The sequence below is a fragment of the Dermacentor variabilis genome, chromosome 10 (assembly GCF_050947875.1).
Source record: "Dermacentor variabilis isolate Ectoservices chromosome 10, ASM5094787v1, whole genome shotgun sequence".
NCBI classification, from domain to species: domain Eukaryota; kingdom Metazoa; phylum Arthropoda; class Arachnida; order Ixodida; family Ixodidae; genus Dermacentor; species Dermacentor variabilis.
In genome coordinates, this window is record NC_134577.1 from 26,289,779 (window position 1) to 26,305,040 (window position 15,262).

The 15,262-nt window shown below is 47.1% G+C and overlaps 1 protein-coding gene and 1 non-coding gene across 2 annotated transcripts in view; both read left to right on the top strand.

Moving 5' to 3' along the window:
- LOC142560197 (dihydropyrimidinase-like) overlaps positions 1-15,262 on the top strand; it is a 60,947-nt gene that overhangs the window by 13,866 nt on the left and 31,819 nt on the right. Inside the window, exons 2-3 of the mRNA XM_075672120.1 lie at positions 14,656-14,750; positions 15,123-15,196. Of these exons, the coding sequence (XP_075528235.1) occupies positions 14,656-14,750; positions 15,123-15,196 (169 nt within the window). The remainder of the gene's footprint in view (positions 1-14,655; positions 14,751-15,122; positions 15,197-15,262) is intronic.
- TRNAS-GGA (transfer RNA serine (anticodon GGA)) lies at positions 6,405-6,479 on the top strand. The gene has a single exon. It is a non-coding gene; the product is annotated as a tRNA-Ser (tRNA).

Here is a 15,262-nt window from a genome sequence, read left to right on the forward strand (position 1 = left end):
AAAGAAAGGACATTGTTATCTAAATACAATGTATTGGTTGTCGGACTTTAGTGTGCTTTGCAACTTCGGGGCAAGCTTTAAACTAGTGCGTGCTAAAACCGATTTCTACTAAACTGATTTTCGTGTTCCGCTTTGAGCGTCCCTTTTGCGCGAACGTATCCGCAAGACGTGGAACTCGTACGAGCGAGAGTTTTTACCGTGGACACTCGTTGCATACGCGCCGCAAGAAGTCAGATGAACGAGGCGTACTACACGAACGAGAGAGAAGCCCTGGACGCCGGGAGAAGAGAAAACCGAAACAGTGTACGGCGCGAAGACAAGGGGGGTCACGCGAGTTTGTTTACCCGTCCGAAGCCTCCCTCCCTCCCACTCACTTGCGGGGCTTCCGGGATCGCTATTCGTGAGCCATTGTCGGCGAGCCGGCGCACTCGGGGGTTGAAGTTGCGTGCAGTGTGAGCTCTAACTCCCCGTTAGCGCTGTATACTTGCGAACTCTACTTGTTACTGTATGTACTCCATCTTTACTTGCAACTTCGATGATCGGCAGCGCGCTGTCTATATATTCACGATCAGATTCGCAGACTGCGTAATTATTCCTATCGTGTATCAAGCTCTGCGCCACTCGCGTAGGTCATGTACGTATACAGTGTGGTTCAGTGTTAAAGAGAACACTTCTTTTTTTTTTTTTTTCGGGAACGATGTGCCGCGAGGCATTTGGATAATTAAAGAAAGTCGAACAAAAGCTTGTAACGCTGCACAGTGCAGGAACTGACAGCGAAGTTTCTTAAATCTTATTGTCCGTCACCCAACTGATGTAGTCTTCAGGTACGTATGGCTTCAGTCCAGCGTTTCTAAGCATACAAAGTCTGATCTCCCGCGTTCCGGGCACTGCCGAAGCAGGCGTCAAGCATCCTACGTTGTCAGAAGAGCCGAACACTTGGGAAATGTTCCTCGGTCGACTTTTCTCGATACTCAAGCCCAGGTAACGAATGGCGCAAGGACCGCTCCAGCGCGAAGCCTATGAAAAGACACCTCCTGCGCCCGCGCAAGGCTACCAGGAACGAGCGCTTAATTAGTATTACATTACTTATCATAGTGCAGTTTTGATAAAAGGGCCTGGAGAATTCTTCAACCAATAGATATCAGCCCAATAAGTCACATAATGCACTTTTTTCCCTATGAAGTTAAAGGGACAATAAACAGGGAAAAAAAATAAGTTGAGCTATATTCTAAAATATGCTTCTAGAATATAAAAATAACAATCTTACCATGAGAGGACGCTCGGTATGCCAGAAAAGACGCAAAAACGAGACTGGTGGCAACGTCGCCCTGAACTTTCCCCGCTACCAGTCACTTGATGCGTGCACCCGCGCGCGCATCAAGGCATCCAATCCGCGACGTCATAACGTCGTCGCCGTGACGTCATGGATTTTGCCGACGCCCCCTTACGTCTGGTTTAATTGTTCATCGGCGAAGAAGGACTGCGTTGTATTCTAGAGGTACCCGAAACCGAACTTAATTAGCAAGTTCCCAGAACGTTAGTTCGACATAACGGCCCCAGATACGAGAAAATATTACATCCATGACGTCGCACTTACGTACTGGCGCTGGAGCTTAGCGCGATTTTTCTTAAAAAAATGAAATTGGCCTTCATCTTTTTTTGTCGTAATGACCGAATTTCCGTCAAATCAACGAGAATGTAGTTTTAAAAAAAGTACTTTATCACTGTTTCTTTTTGGCATCCCTTTAAAGAGACGTTAAAGTTATGTTGGCCTGAATACTAATTAGGCGTTTCTTTAACCGTGAAATATATTGCAAATACATTAGTCGTACGTGAGCTAACGGCCCTGGTAGCCAATGATGTTGAGTTTACGAGGACGAAAGTATCATCACACATATTTGCAGGCAAAAGAAAAGGAAACAGGGTTTGAGAGAAATTTTTGCTTGCGATGGCAAGCTAGTGTCAGCACACGTTCGTGAAGCCTCTTTTCTGAAGCATTTCGTGTGCCGAATGTATAATCACGCAAAATCATGCTCGCGATGGCAAGTTATGCACTTCCTGTTTAAATTTGTTTGTGATAACTTGTTTGAAGCCTCTTGTATGTCATATGTCTAAGTACGCAAAAAATAAGAAAATGGGGAAAAGGCCAAGTGCCGTCATTCGCCATCGATGAGTAAGAGTACGTAGAGTCGCCATCAGACTTGATCCGAACAATGAAGCCACATCTATGGCGGCCAAATTTAGCATACGCGGGCTGTAATAAAACATTGAATGCTTTGGAAGGAGGACGCATTAAGATTATGCACCCCCAACGAGAAATCACTAGCACCGTCTGCTCAAGGAGCAAAAAGGCAATTAAGGCACGTTCGGTTTTTTTCTTTTTTATATGGGGTTTTACGTGCCAAAACCACTTTCTGATTATGAGGCACGCCGTAGTGGGGGACTCCTGAAATTTTGGCCACCTGGTTCTTTAACGTGCACCTAAATCTAAGTACACGGGTGTTTTCGCATTTCGCCCCCATCGAAATGCGGCCGCCGTGGGCGGGATTCGATCCCGCGACCTCGTGCTCAGCAGCCTAACACCATAGCCACTGAGCAACCACGGCGGGTCACGTTCGGGTTAACTATCACGGTGACTAGTGTTACTGTATACGGCTCGAACGGTGACTATACATAAGCAGTAATCTGTGCAACCTGAACTTGCTAAAGCAAGTCATGGACTCCAAGATGGAGCCCGTGCGAGATCTATTTCCGTTTATTTGTGAATTTTGTGAAGTGCTATAAAATAACCATCGGCGATCGCACATATACAAAGAGGGGGGAGGGGGAGGGAGAGAGAGATCGCCGGTGGCTTTTTTATCCTACTTCACAAACTCTTCTGATCTCAGGCCTTTTCTTAGACGGCCGGGGTCCCTTCCTTGACACGTTAAGTTCCGACCCATAGCGCAATATATGTGCGCAGTGCACGTAATTAACGTCGCTGCCTGGGAACGACCATACGTAGCGTCATTGTGACACGAAAACAGACGGCGAGCAGCCTTTCAAAGCAACCACGCTTCCGCGCAGTGGACTGGATAGCGCTGCGCCACCAAGCGCTGAACGTGACGGCGTCGTTAGGTCGAAATGATGCAAGCGTGTCTACCCGGGTGCCTTGACATTGGGTTCGCCGCAACTGCGCATGCGTGACGAGCCACCCGGGAGTCCGTGACGTCACGGACGATCGTGAGCGGCCGCGGGAACGTTCCTGTGCAACTGCCTCTGAGCGCTGGACCCTAAAAATTTTACTTGAGGCCCCCTTTTCCTCTTCTCTCTCTCCACACACAAGTGTGTGTGTGTGTGTGTGTGTGTGTGTGTGTGTGTGTGTGTGTGTGTGTGTGTGTGTGTGTGTGTGTGTGTGTGTGTGTGTGTGTGTGTGTGTGTGTGTGTGTGTGTGTGTGTGTGTGTGTGTGTGTGTGTGTGTGTGTGTGTGTGCTGTCCTTGCTATGCTCTGCGAAACGTTTGTGACACGCGCGCGAACCAACGTTCGCGAATGACGGAACGCAACACAAATCTGTTTGTTTAATAAAACTCGTTTTCAGTTCTCGAAACATGGCTTAGGCTAGCCCAAGGTGACGTTAAGCATGTTGTAAAGTGATGACGCGTGCATCTCCTGAGGCTTCCACGACAAGTGCAACATGTAAATGGCCTCTGAAGTGCTTTCAGTTAGGAACGATTGCTACTAGCGTGCTGAAATAAATGTGACGTATACTTGTTATAAATATCAGGACGAAAACACAACGCAAGATATAAATCAACAAACAGACACGAAAGAAGAGGACACGCAAGCCAAAAATTCTTAGCTCGCTATTGAGCACGCATACCTCTTCGTTTAGCGCACGGCTCGATCTGTCACGATTCATGGCCAGTACCCGTAGTGTGCTGATCCATACCCATAAGCACCAAAGCAAACCAAACTGCAAAATGAACGCTTGCCAGGTTTTCCCATTGACCACACTTCTCCAGCGAGTAATAAAGCTTCTTCAGAGGCTCCACTAATAAGCGTGACCGGATCGCCTGATTAGTGCACCGAAATACGTATACGATTTGCAAGAGAGCTGGTCAACGAAGTACGGTGCAGTGTCTGTCATCTCAGTACCTTATATATACGACCTGCCTGGAACCTCATGGAAGTCGAGCAGTGTTAAGCATATTGCTGTACTCACATTTGATAGCAGCTTGCTTCTTAGCCATGGACGCCGTTCTTGCTTTCGGTGCGCTGCATAGAATATTCCCGGGTATTGAAACGCGATGCACAGATGCACAGCGGGTAGAATGAAGTGTATAAAGGACTTTGCACCCAGCAGCTGTGTGGCATTGCGAGCAAGCAGTGCATCATGCTTAAGAAAGTTTCGCATGGGTCTCACCAGTGGCCTCCGGGATCGTGTACCTGCCCCGCTTACCAATCTCAGAGGCCGTAGTCTTCGCCCGTAGATATTTTTTACAAGGATTATCCGGTGTTGATCGTTCGGCCACACACCTGAGGATGTAGAGCGGCTGCTTCTAATCAGACACGTGCCCCGTTGCTAACTTACTGTGGGTATAGCTTTTTTCTTACCCTCATATGCTAATTTTTTCATCACTTCCGCTAAAACTTACTGCTTATCGGTCACGATATTTAGCGTAGTTTGGACATTTCCGCGCACCCAATAAACTACTTCCGGGCTATTGCCAAGTTTGAGAAATATTTATACAGCCTGTTGGGTGGTATAGCAGTAACACTCCCGCGTCTCATACATGGCGGCATACAGTCAGTCAAGCGGATATACCGTCACATTGCTGGCATGGCTCAAGGACAGAGGGATGACAGTGCTCATTGAATGTTCCCTCACACACTTGCACACTCGCACACACACGCGTCCCTAAATAGCTTCGCTGTCTTCGATGAGCGAGTTGCTCGGATTTGCGTACTTCTGCGCAGATTTCTTTTTCTTTCTTTTTGTTTTGTAGGCAAACTTCAAATTGCGGTAGCGCACGCACATACAGACACGCGGACAAAGAACATACAGGCGGCCGCACACATCTGCCAGAGAGCTCGCGTGCTGCGCTGCTGAGCACAACACAGCAACTGGAATTCGCGTGCCCTTATGCCTTCCTCTGTTCACAGGCATTGTCTTAAACCGGGCAGCAATGCGCACGCTTTCTCTTTCTTTTTTTTTTTCCATCGTAGCTCACCGCTCTAGACAGAATTGTAGGCGTCTGAATGTTCTTTGACTTTATTTGTGCAGCGATGTGTTGCCCACCACGTTCGTGTTATGTACGAGGGCGAATCAGTCTTAGCCCCATTTTTTTTTCTTCTTAACCAAATTACGACTGTAAATGCGAAGTCAACATATCCATTCCCAGCGGTAGACCTTTCTTGGACCGGCCCGGCCTTATCTGCCGGTAGCTCCGCGGCAAGGCGCTGCTGTGAGTTGTTGAAGTTAGCGGTTGTGCTTCACACGTCCACGAAGTACAAGCAACGGAGTGTGATTCTTTTTCTATGGAGCGAAGGACGACCGCCCTTCAAAATCCACAGGGAAATGCAGCCCATGTATGGAGAAAGATGTCTCGCTCTGAGAAGTGTGAAGTGGTGGTGTTCCGAATTCGCAAAAGGCCGTGAAGTCTTGCATGACAACGAGAGTTCGGGGAGGCCGCGTGCGTTGCTCACTGACGACAGGGGTATCTCAAATTTAGTGCTGCGATAGGACAAACGTCTGAGCAGGTGTGAAGGCTATGTGGAAAAATAGCGTGAGGTACGCAGAATAGTAGGTATATTTATAATAACCTGTATGTACCTTATCTCGGCTAATAAAAAATAGGGGCAGTGACTTTCTGTTTCACCCTTGTACCGTGCAAATAAAGCACGCAGAAAATTTTCCTCCCCCCCCTCACCCCCCGCAGAACCTGTTTCGGAGATATACTGATCGCAGTGTCGATCCGGTGAAAAATGGTCACCCTCCAAAAGGCAAAACAATGTAGGTGATGACGAAAGTAATTGGAACACAGGAGCTATAGCTGTGGGTGAACTGCACCATATTGTCATGTATCAGCCTCAAGGGCAGGCAAGAAATTTGATTGAGCATCTGTTCAGGCCAGCAACCATATAGCAGTTCAATCCGAATGCCCCCTAGTAGCCTTGATGCTGCGAGAGCATTCGTATGCAGTTCGGTCGCAGCTCCCGTGTTCAATTACATTCGTCCGCACCGACGCGTGATAATACGAAGATCACAACGCGCCACGGTTACCAAACACCCAGCCTAAGTCTCATTTTCCCTTTATTCATTACTTCTCTCCACCTTGCGGGTTTCCGCAGAACTACTACGTCAAACTCTTGCCTTTGCTTCGTGTTGTCGACAAATTCGACTTCGCCCTGCCATGTGCTAGCCGCCTGGTTAGCTCAGATGGTAGAGCGGCTGCCCCGGAAAGGCGGTGGTCCCGGGTTCGAGTCCCGGACCAGGGCGAATTTTTCTTCAACTATGAGGCTTTTCTTTCGAGGAACCCGTATGGGTTTCCTTTGTAGCAATTGCTACGAACGGGTGGATGTCTCATTTTCCCTTTATTCATTACTTCTCTCCACCTTGCGGGTTTCCGCAGAACTACTACGTCAAAGCCTAAGTGACCCTTTGGTTTATCAACTTCATCGTGAGGAAACACCGGCGTTGCTGTTTTCTGTATACTCTGTTTCTCTCCCGTCATTAACGGCGTTTACATGGTTTTATTGCTCCGTTGTAAAGGCAAATAGGCTAGCTTTCTTCTACAGTCCTTACAAGCCCGCTTTTCGATTTCCGGCACAAATCCCCGCAGATCGGAGATGCCGACACACACGCATATAAACGCCCGTCGGGGGGCTCTATCTACAGCTGACGGACGCTTCGCTCTCGTCAATAAGGAAGTGTTCTCGCCGCCGTTCAACTGTTCCAACCGATGCGGGGTTTGGGGGGGAGGGGGGCACGGTGTGGTAAATGGCTGAGGAGAGGAAACGTGAGGCGAGTTGCGAGAGTGGTCGGTGCTGGCAGATAGAACCGACGTGTGAAGGTCCCCGCCCACGCACCGCCGCGTTGCGTTTTCTACTCGTGCGGTGTTGTCAACCTCTCTCCCCTTGGAAGTTTGCAGTTGCGTCATTTACGCTTGGAGTTCGCCGCACGTCACGGTTCAGGATCGCGCTGGTGATGTGTTGTGCGTGTTCTACGTTGTTGTCGTTTTCTCTGTCTACTTCGTTTCTCTCCCCCGTGGATCAGCGTCGCCGGTCAAATTCGCGCGCGTTGTTGTTTTGACGTACCGTGCCGAATGATGGGGTTCCGGCGGACTGTAAGTTCCCACGCGTCACTAAATGGAGCGTGTATATATATATATATATTAGTGAGCGTACAACGGAATTAAGCGTAAAGGTGGCATATCGAAAATCATAGCCGTGCTCCTTTAACTTCCCTGTCTTCTCGTTTTTTGCTTTCGTCGGCTATTTTGTTTGTTGGTTGGTTTATATCTTTGAACCGAAGCAGAATGACGCCGCTACGCACCGTAGACGTTGCGCCGTTGACTGCTTGAAGCCTGATAAGCTCCACTTCGTGACATTTCCTTTTTGCGTTCCGCTCTTTGTTCCACGGGAACTGTTTCCACGGGGAGGTGTTTTCAGGTTCACTGCCACCAATCACCGCTGTTTTTCAACATTACTGCTCATATGTCCAAATGCGTGCCTGCCGACCCGTGAACATTGAACTTCGTAAAATCCAGCGGACACGGCATTGCAGGGAGAGGGCGGCTATTTTTAAGCGTACGGCTATTAGATAGATAGATAGATAGATAGATAGATAGATAGATAGATAGATAGATAGATAGATAGATAGATAGATAGATAGATAGATAGATGGATGGATGGATAGATGGATAGATGGATAGATGGATAGATGGATGGATAGATGGATGGATGGATGGATGGATGGATGGATAGATGGATAGATGGATGGATAGATGGATGGATGGATGGATGGATAGATGGATGGATAGATGGATAGATAGATGGATAGATGGATGGATAGATGGATGGATAGATGGATGGATAGATGGATGGATAGATGGATGGATAGATGGATGGATAGATGGATGGATGGATAGATAGATAGATAGATAGATAGATAGATAGATAGATAGATAGATAGATAGATAGATAGATAGATAGATAGATAGATAGATAGATAGATAGATAGATAGATAGATAGATAGATAGATAGATAGCAGTGCTAGCTGGCTCGGCGGCTGTAGCTAAAGTGCGGCGACCGGGAGTGGCAGAGATGGTAACACTCGCAGATGGAATCCACAAGCCAATGGCAGATGACATTGGTGTGACGGAGACGCCAGTGTAAACATGAAGTTGGTGTAAATATGCACTAGAGCAAAATATTTCAGCGCCGGATCGGGAATATTCCTCTCGCTCTTGAATTTGTTAAAGTGTCCTTTTTTTCGCATAGTTCCAGTAATTGTACACGCTCTTAGGATAGATATCGGCACAATGCGGTCTAGAACGAGCTAAATAAACTCCAGCACGATGCTTCTTGTGAAAACTTTATACGCAAGAAAGTGCCTCCAAAGATTACTACATTTCGTAGTTGTGTAGGACATAACTAAAAAATAATACAGCAGTTACGCAAGAAGTACTGACATACTTGAAATCTACATGACAAACTCTATGAATGGCAGTATTTTCAAATCACAAGTACAAATATATTTTTTTTTTTCCGAGTAGCATCTCCCTCTTAATATGCGATAGAACTAGCAGAAACAAGCCGCGTATGCAAATGCATGCACCGTGACCGAAGGAAATAGTTGAGTGTCTTTTCTTTCTTTCTTTTTTTCTCTCTCTCTCTCTCTCTCTCTCGTAATGCAGCGCGGCTTCTAGCGAGGCGTTCTCGACACGGAACTCGCGCGAAGGCAGCGCTCGATATGTGACGCGACCACGCCCAATATGCGAGAGTTCCGTCGCCCGATGCGGCCCGTTGCTCATCGCTTTCTTCGCTTCACATATCCTCTTCCGCCTTCGCCCGTGTGTGTTTGAGTACTAGCTCGGCTGTGCTCCGGCGAAGACGAGAGGTCATGACCCCGGGTCGTCACGGGGGCGACAGCGCTTGCTACTCCCGGGTCACGCTGCGCTTCTTTTAAAACGTCGCCGACTTCGTTCTCGGGCTTCCGCCCTCCCGTCACCGCGATCGCCACGCAGCGCCTGCACTAGAACGCAACGGTGTAGAAACGGCGCACGGTGAATTGCGGGCTCGGTCGATCGCCTATGGCGCGCACGCGCGATCGGATGTCGACGCCCGTCTTTTCCCGATCGGACGGTCGCGCGGCGGGCGGAGCGCTTAGGCCGATAAGCTTATCGAGTCCGCTGGAGGAAAGAAAAAAACTTTCGCAGACGCACATGCTAGCCCGAGCGACTCGCAGGTCACGGACGGCGAAGCTGTAGCAGGAGGGCGTTCGGCATGCCCTTCGGAGGTCCAGGTTTGGCTTTACCACCGTTACCACCGCGCGGAGTCTACCCGAGAAACTTTGCGAACGCTTTACATGCAGCGCTGGCTCTGCTACCACGCGCCTATATTAGGGCGGCTACCTATATGCCTCCTCTGTTCCGGCTCCGCAATCGCATCCGGCGTACGCTGCCCGCATTACCATAGCCTTCGAGATCCGTTTTGTGTTACTCGGAGGTCAGCCGTCGCTGAGGCGTGGGTTTGGACACCACTAAACAGCTTCGCTGTAAAGAGTGGAGTTGAGGCAACGCCTGAAAAAAAAAAAAAAGAAAACAAAGTCGAAGAAGAAATTTTGCTTATGCGTCTGACAAGTTGCAAAGCGTGTGACGTCACGAAGGGCCGCACTGCTGTCACGTTTTGTGCAGGAACAAAGGAATTCTCGACAAAACTCTACAGGGCGTGAATATTTGTGTTTTAGCGCTACTCCACCAGGCAGTTAGGGCGACCGAATCTTTCTTCGTGAACCCTGCCTACTAACTTTGCTGACCGTGTCTTGCCAAATAGCTCAACGCAAGATAGCACATATAACGGTTAGTTTTTTCTTTGTTTTCCCCCACACCATAGAGAATTTCTTAAAAATGGCCTGTGGCAGATAGAGTAATTGTAGTTCTGGAGCTGAATTACTCTAAGCGGCAGTCATTACTCGCACGAGAGATGGAAATGCATATTCAACTAATCAACAAATATATCCGCAAATGAACTTTCGAATTATTTTGCGACAATCTTGCAATTTATGAATTGCAGCCGGAGCATGAAACTCATATGAGGCCGGAAAGCAAACAGGCTATATGTAAACTGCGCGTTGCGTGCACGTTAACGGGCACTAGGTGACCAAAATTAACGCCCTCCACCACGGCGTCTTTCGTAACCAGCTGCGATTCTTGGGAAGTTCGACCCAATCAATCAATCAATCAATCAATCTGCTTAACGACTGGATTCAGTACCACCTAATGTTGGTTTCCGTTATCTCCATATATTCTGACGTTTATTCTGACAGCTATAGATTTTAATTTATTTCAAGATACCTTACAGACCTTATGAGTACAGCAATGAGCGAGGGGGGAGGAAAGGAGGCATCGCTGCAAGACACTTGTACGCGTGAATGCCGCAAAGATGAGTAGAAATGATCGCTGCAAAACAGGCTTACAAGTGAAGAAGCGGTAGCGAACAACGTGTAAATTTTATCTCGCGCACTGCTCGTGCACGTAATCGAGCATCGTGTAAAAAAGAAAGTGAAGTTTAAAGCATTAAAAGGAGAAAAGAAATACTAACAATATTTAGATGAACAGAAACTACCGTTCGGAGTAGCGTACAAAACATCTAAAAAAATTACTATGCATATTGCTCGTGCACATAAAAAAGAAAGAGTAGTTTAAAGCATGCGTATAGATATACAGAACATGGCATACAGAATGACACATTTTTGGGATAAAAACGGCAGTTTCAGGAGTTGCCTAAATTTATCACTGTCCGTTTGCATGACAGTGCTCGTGGCAAAGCCGAATGCGTCCGTCTCTCTCCGCATAGATGCGACTGAAACTGTGGGGATGCGCGATTCTCAGGCGTCTCCCGGTGTTTTTGTTTTCCCCGCATCTCCTGTAATTCAGCTTCTCCCCGCAGCCACACGCCGGCGGCGGTTGGCGTGGTTGCGGCATATTACGAGAGATGGCGCGAGTGTTGCGCTGCTAGTAAAGTCCCTAAGTGCTTTAGCTGCTAGTACCAACCAACGGCGGGGTTACTTGGGCGCAAAAGGGTGTTTGGATGTTGCTCTTGGGCTTGGGATCGGCGAGTGGTGCGTATGTTTTGCGCATGCGCCGACCCACTTTGAGGTACTGCCCCGGGAAAGGCTTAGGAGCCGGACACCGGAATGGACGAACATGATCGTTCGAACGCGTCACCGTTCGCGCGCACGTCACGCGAACGATTACTAGGCGTTGGTGTCCAGCATGGCGGGCGAACACATTTGCTCACTATCCGGTCGCGGTTAGTCTGGCGTCCTCGGATTTGTCGCGCGCCCATCGGCATGGTCTGCGTGTTCAGAGTCGGCTAGGAAGCATTAATGTATGAAAGGCGCAATAAATGCCCTTCTGATTGCTTGCACTACTGTGTTGTCGTTCCCTTGTCCCGAGAGCACGTGTGAGACCCCACAAGCCTTATTTTTCAGTCGTGATATGGAACTTGCACGTTCCAGCAGCAAAGACGACTTCACTTGATGAACGTATTTATGGAGCAAGCACAGCAATGCCACGTCACGATGATAGTACTTAGTCCATGAAGCGAAAGGTCAACTTTGAACTTTGATTTGGGTTATGCTTGACTGCCTATTGTAATTGCAGTAAATGAATCGACTAGGTCGGTTTTAGATGGCTTCTAACATGCAGATTAAATATTCATGATGAGACCATATCGGGGATGCGAACTCGAGCTGCGGACGGACGAAAGTCAAGATTTGCTCTACACTGCGCGTGTTAGTGCATGCTCGCGCTGTTTATGCAACAGGTCTTTTATGTGGCACGACCATGCTTATCATCTCGGTAACCTAATAGTCTCGATAAGTGGCTAACGCACATAAAGGTTGCCCACACAGGGTCCGGTAGACAGGACGAGAAACAAGGGTGTTATTGCCCCCGCCAAGGGCAACAATGAGAATCGGAGCCCGACGCCGCCGCTTGCGCCGCTTCGCAGACGGCAAGAAAAGCAGGTGTTGGCACACTGGCTAACTGTACATATCATTTGGAAGAGGCAGCCAGAAACGACTTTAGATAAGCAGACAGGTTTGATTAGATGGATTAACGCCGTCTTTTTTTACCGTGTCACACTGTCCTTGGCCGCGAAGCGGTGGCCTTTCCAGATAAGGGCCGTTGGCCCGAATCGAGCTGGTGACGTTATGTACAGCGAGGCGCGTTTTTTAATGCGCAACAACTTTCAAGGAAGAGAATAACCGTTTGTTAGAACATCGTTTCGGCTATGACACTAATTGTTCCGACAGTGCAATGAGATCGCGTGTTTCGGTGCATATATCGTTCAGTAAACTTGGAAGGACACTCTGCGCATCATAACGGACATACAAATCCAGTAACAGCACAACACTCTGGGCATAAGAAGGAGACGAACGATGTCACGTTCTTATGTCCTGTGTATTGCGCTGTTGCTCGTTTTCTTATGCAATACATGTACCAACCGGCCCAAAATTCGCACTTTAATTGCAGATCACAATGGACACAGTTTAAATGTTTCAACATCAGATCAGGACCAACAGGGAAGAGGAGGGCCGTGAAGTACGTTTCAAGTGCCGCAAGATGACGTTAATTCCACAATGAAACGTCGGCACGGCAACTTGCGTGACATTTCACAGCGGTGACTGGAGACCTCTGGGAAAAGGCCTTCGTCCCACTATGGACAATCCCTGCTGCTGATCGTAACGATATGATGACGTTCTCGCATACATTTTGCAAGAACTAGACGCGGCGCCAGACAACACCGGTTGTTCCTTTCTTTCTTTTTGGCGCTGCCCCCCCCCAACCCATCGCGCTCCTCCAAATCCTGTTCCGATCACTTGAGGGGAATTTAAGATCTTCACCTACAAGCTTGTAACTCAAATTAAACTTACCTTTATATTTAGAAATGTGCACCTTTGCGGAGGTTGCCATATATTGAAACGATTAAATTATGCAACTGTGACATGTTTATCGACAGTTTCATCATAATTGCTGACTAAACACCTCAAGTATATAAGTGACGCTGTGCACGATATAGGCGTTGTTATTTACTCTGAAGCAGTTGAGTCCGAGCGACGCAATGCTGTTCAATAAATGTTTTAAAAAGTAATAGCTCGGTGTGACGCTTGGCAAACTCATATCAGCTTCGAGAAAGCCGTATTTGTGGGAAATAAAATGGCCATTTCAGAAGGCTGACGAAATTGGAATTAACGCTTCAGATATTCACTAGCTGTGGCAACATTTCGTTCCGTATGCCTTGGCTGTGCGCCTTTACTTTGCTGAATCTCCCCTCTTGCAAACCTGCCGATTTTGAAACTAAAAGTCGGAAGGCGGGGGGTTGAGAAAAAAAAAGTAATAACCGGTTCTTCGTTTCCTTTTTTTGTCGCTTAAAGTCTGCTTCTCCCAACGCTTCCTTGCGCGGCGCGCAGCTCGCTTTCCGTCACGGCCGCAAGTCTCCTTCACTGCCGAATGCAGCTCGGAAGAAAAAATTATTGAGACGAGGAAAAAAAAAAGGGTTCGTCCCAGAGTGTTTTCCAAGACTCCAGCAATGGTCATATTTTAAAGCTAACAGATTTATTTGCCTGTTTCCCCGTTTTCGTGGTTGGTCGGACTCGGCAAGGAAAACGTTCATTCGTTCGATTTGCTTTACACGGACGATCATCGTCGGTGGTTTTTGCACAATTTCTTCCTAATATTTGTTTTCTGATTGGAGTTCGGAGTCCATGTCGCCATTTTATAAATTATCCCTTTCGTGCGCCAATTAATTCTGTCCATTAAGAGTTGAAGTTTCACCGCGTTTCTTGCATCTCCGGAATAATTACTAGCGTACATCTTGCAAAAAAGATTAATTCTGAATTATTCATTGAGTTCGTTTAGCTTTTTTTTTCAAATTTACAGAATTCAGACTCCATGCAAGAACTCTCAACATGAATGTAAGATGTGAGGGCATCAAATATTTCATTCATAGCATTAGAAACATCTATTAGCCATTTGAAAAATAGGCCTGATGTGAAACATGGCAAAAAATAATGAAAGTGAACACATACAGAGCGATTTACAGACACCAAGAGCAAACACCTCGCCTACTACTTTCAAACTCGTTTTACTAAAACACTTATATATTATTCAAAACTGCAGCACAGGCCCAATCGGAACATGTATGCAACATGTTTTGAATATAATTATTTTCATCAGTGCTATTAATTTCGATCAATCACCTTCACATGCACAATTGTGCACGCAGCATCTGAAGAGCATGTTTATCCATCAGGTTCCCAAGGCTTGTCTTTGTCTGTTCAGCAGTCGCTTAGGTTGCTTTTTTCTTGCCAACCAGCTGTCTTATCTGGAAATAAAATAAACTTGTTATTGTCTAAGTGAAAACAAATTTGCTGTTCTTTATGCAGAGTGCACAGACAAGGTTGCTGATCAAGGGCGGCAAGGTTGTCAACGATGACATGATGGCTGATGCTGACGTCTTCATTGAAGATGGCGTCATTAAGTGAGTTGGCAGTGACTGACACTATGCACTTCTGCCAGGCGGTATAATGCATTGCATCACTCATTATTTTGAAATGTTTCTGCCAAGATACGCAAGGTGGAGAAAGCTTTCGCACTTAGATAAGTTGTTGTCAGTGTTTCCAGAACACAAACTTCACAGAAGGAAGATACACATTTCAAACTTTTCGTCGACAATGGAGTTTTTGCGTTTTGATAACCTAAGTATACCACTGTGTTACATCTTGTACAAACAGGTCATGGCAACTTTACTGCACGTGAAGCTTTGTCCACCTTGCAATATCCTGTAGAACTTATTTGCATAAATCATTCATGTGTGTATAAAACAAAAACTTAGGACTCTTTCGTATTTCAGGCAGGTGGGCAAGGACCTGTCCGTGCCCGCTGGGACTCGTACTATAGAAGCCAATGGGATGTACGTCATGCCAGGTAAGCAGGTAATGGGTTATGAAGTGAAAGAATTTAGGCTTGAGTGCCTCAAACAGCCTTACAAAC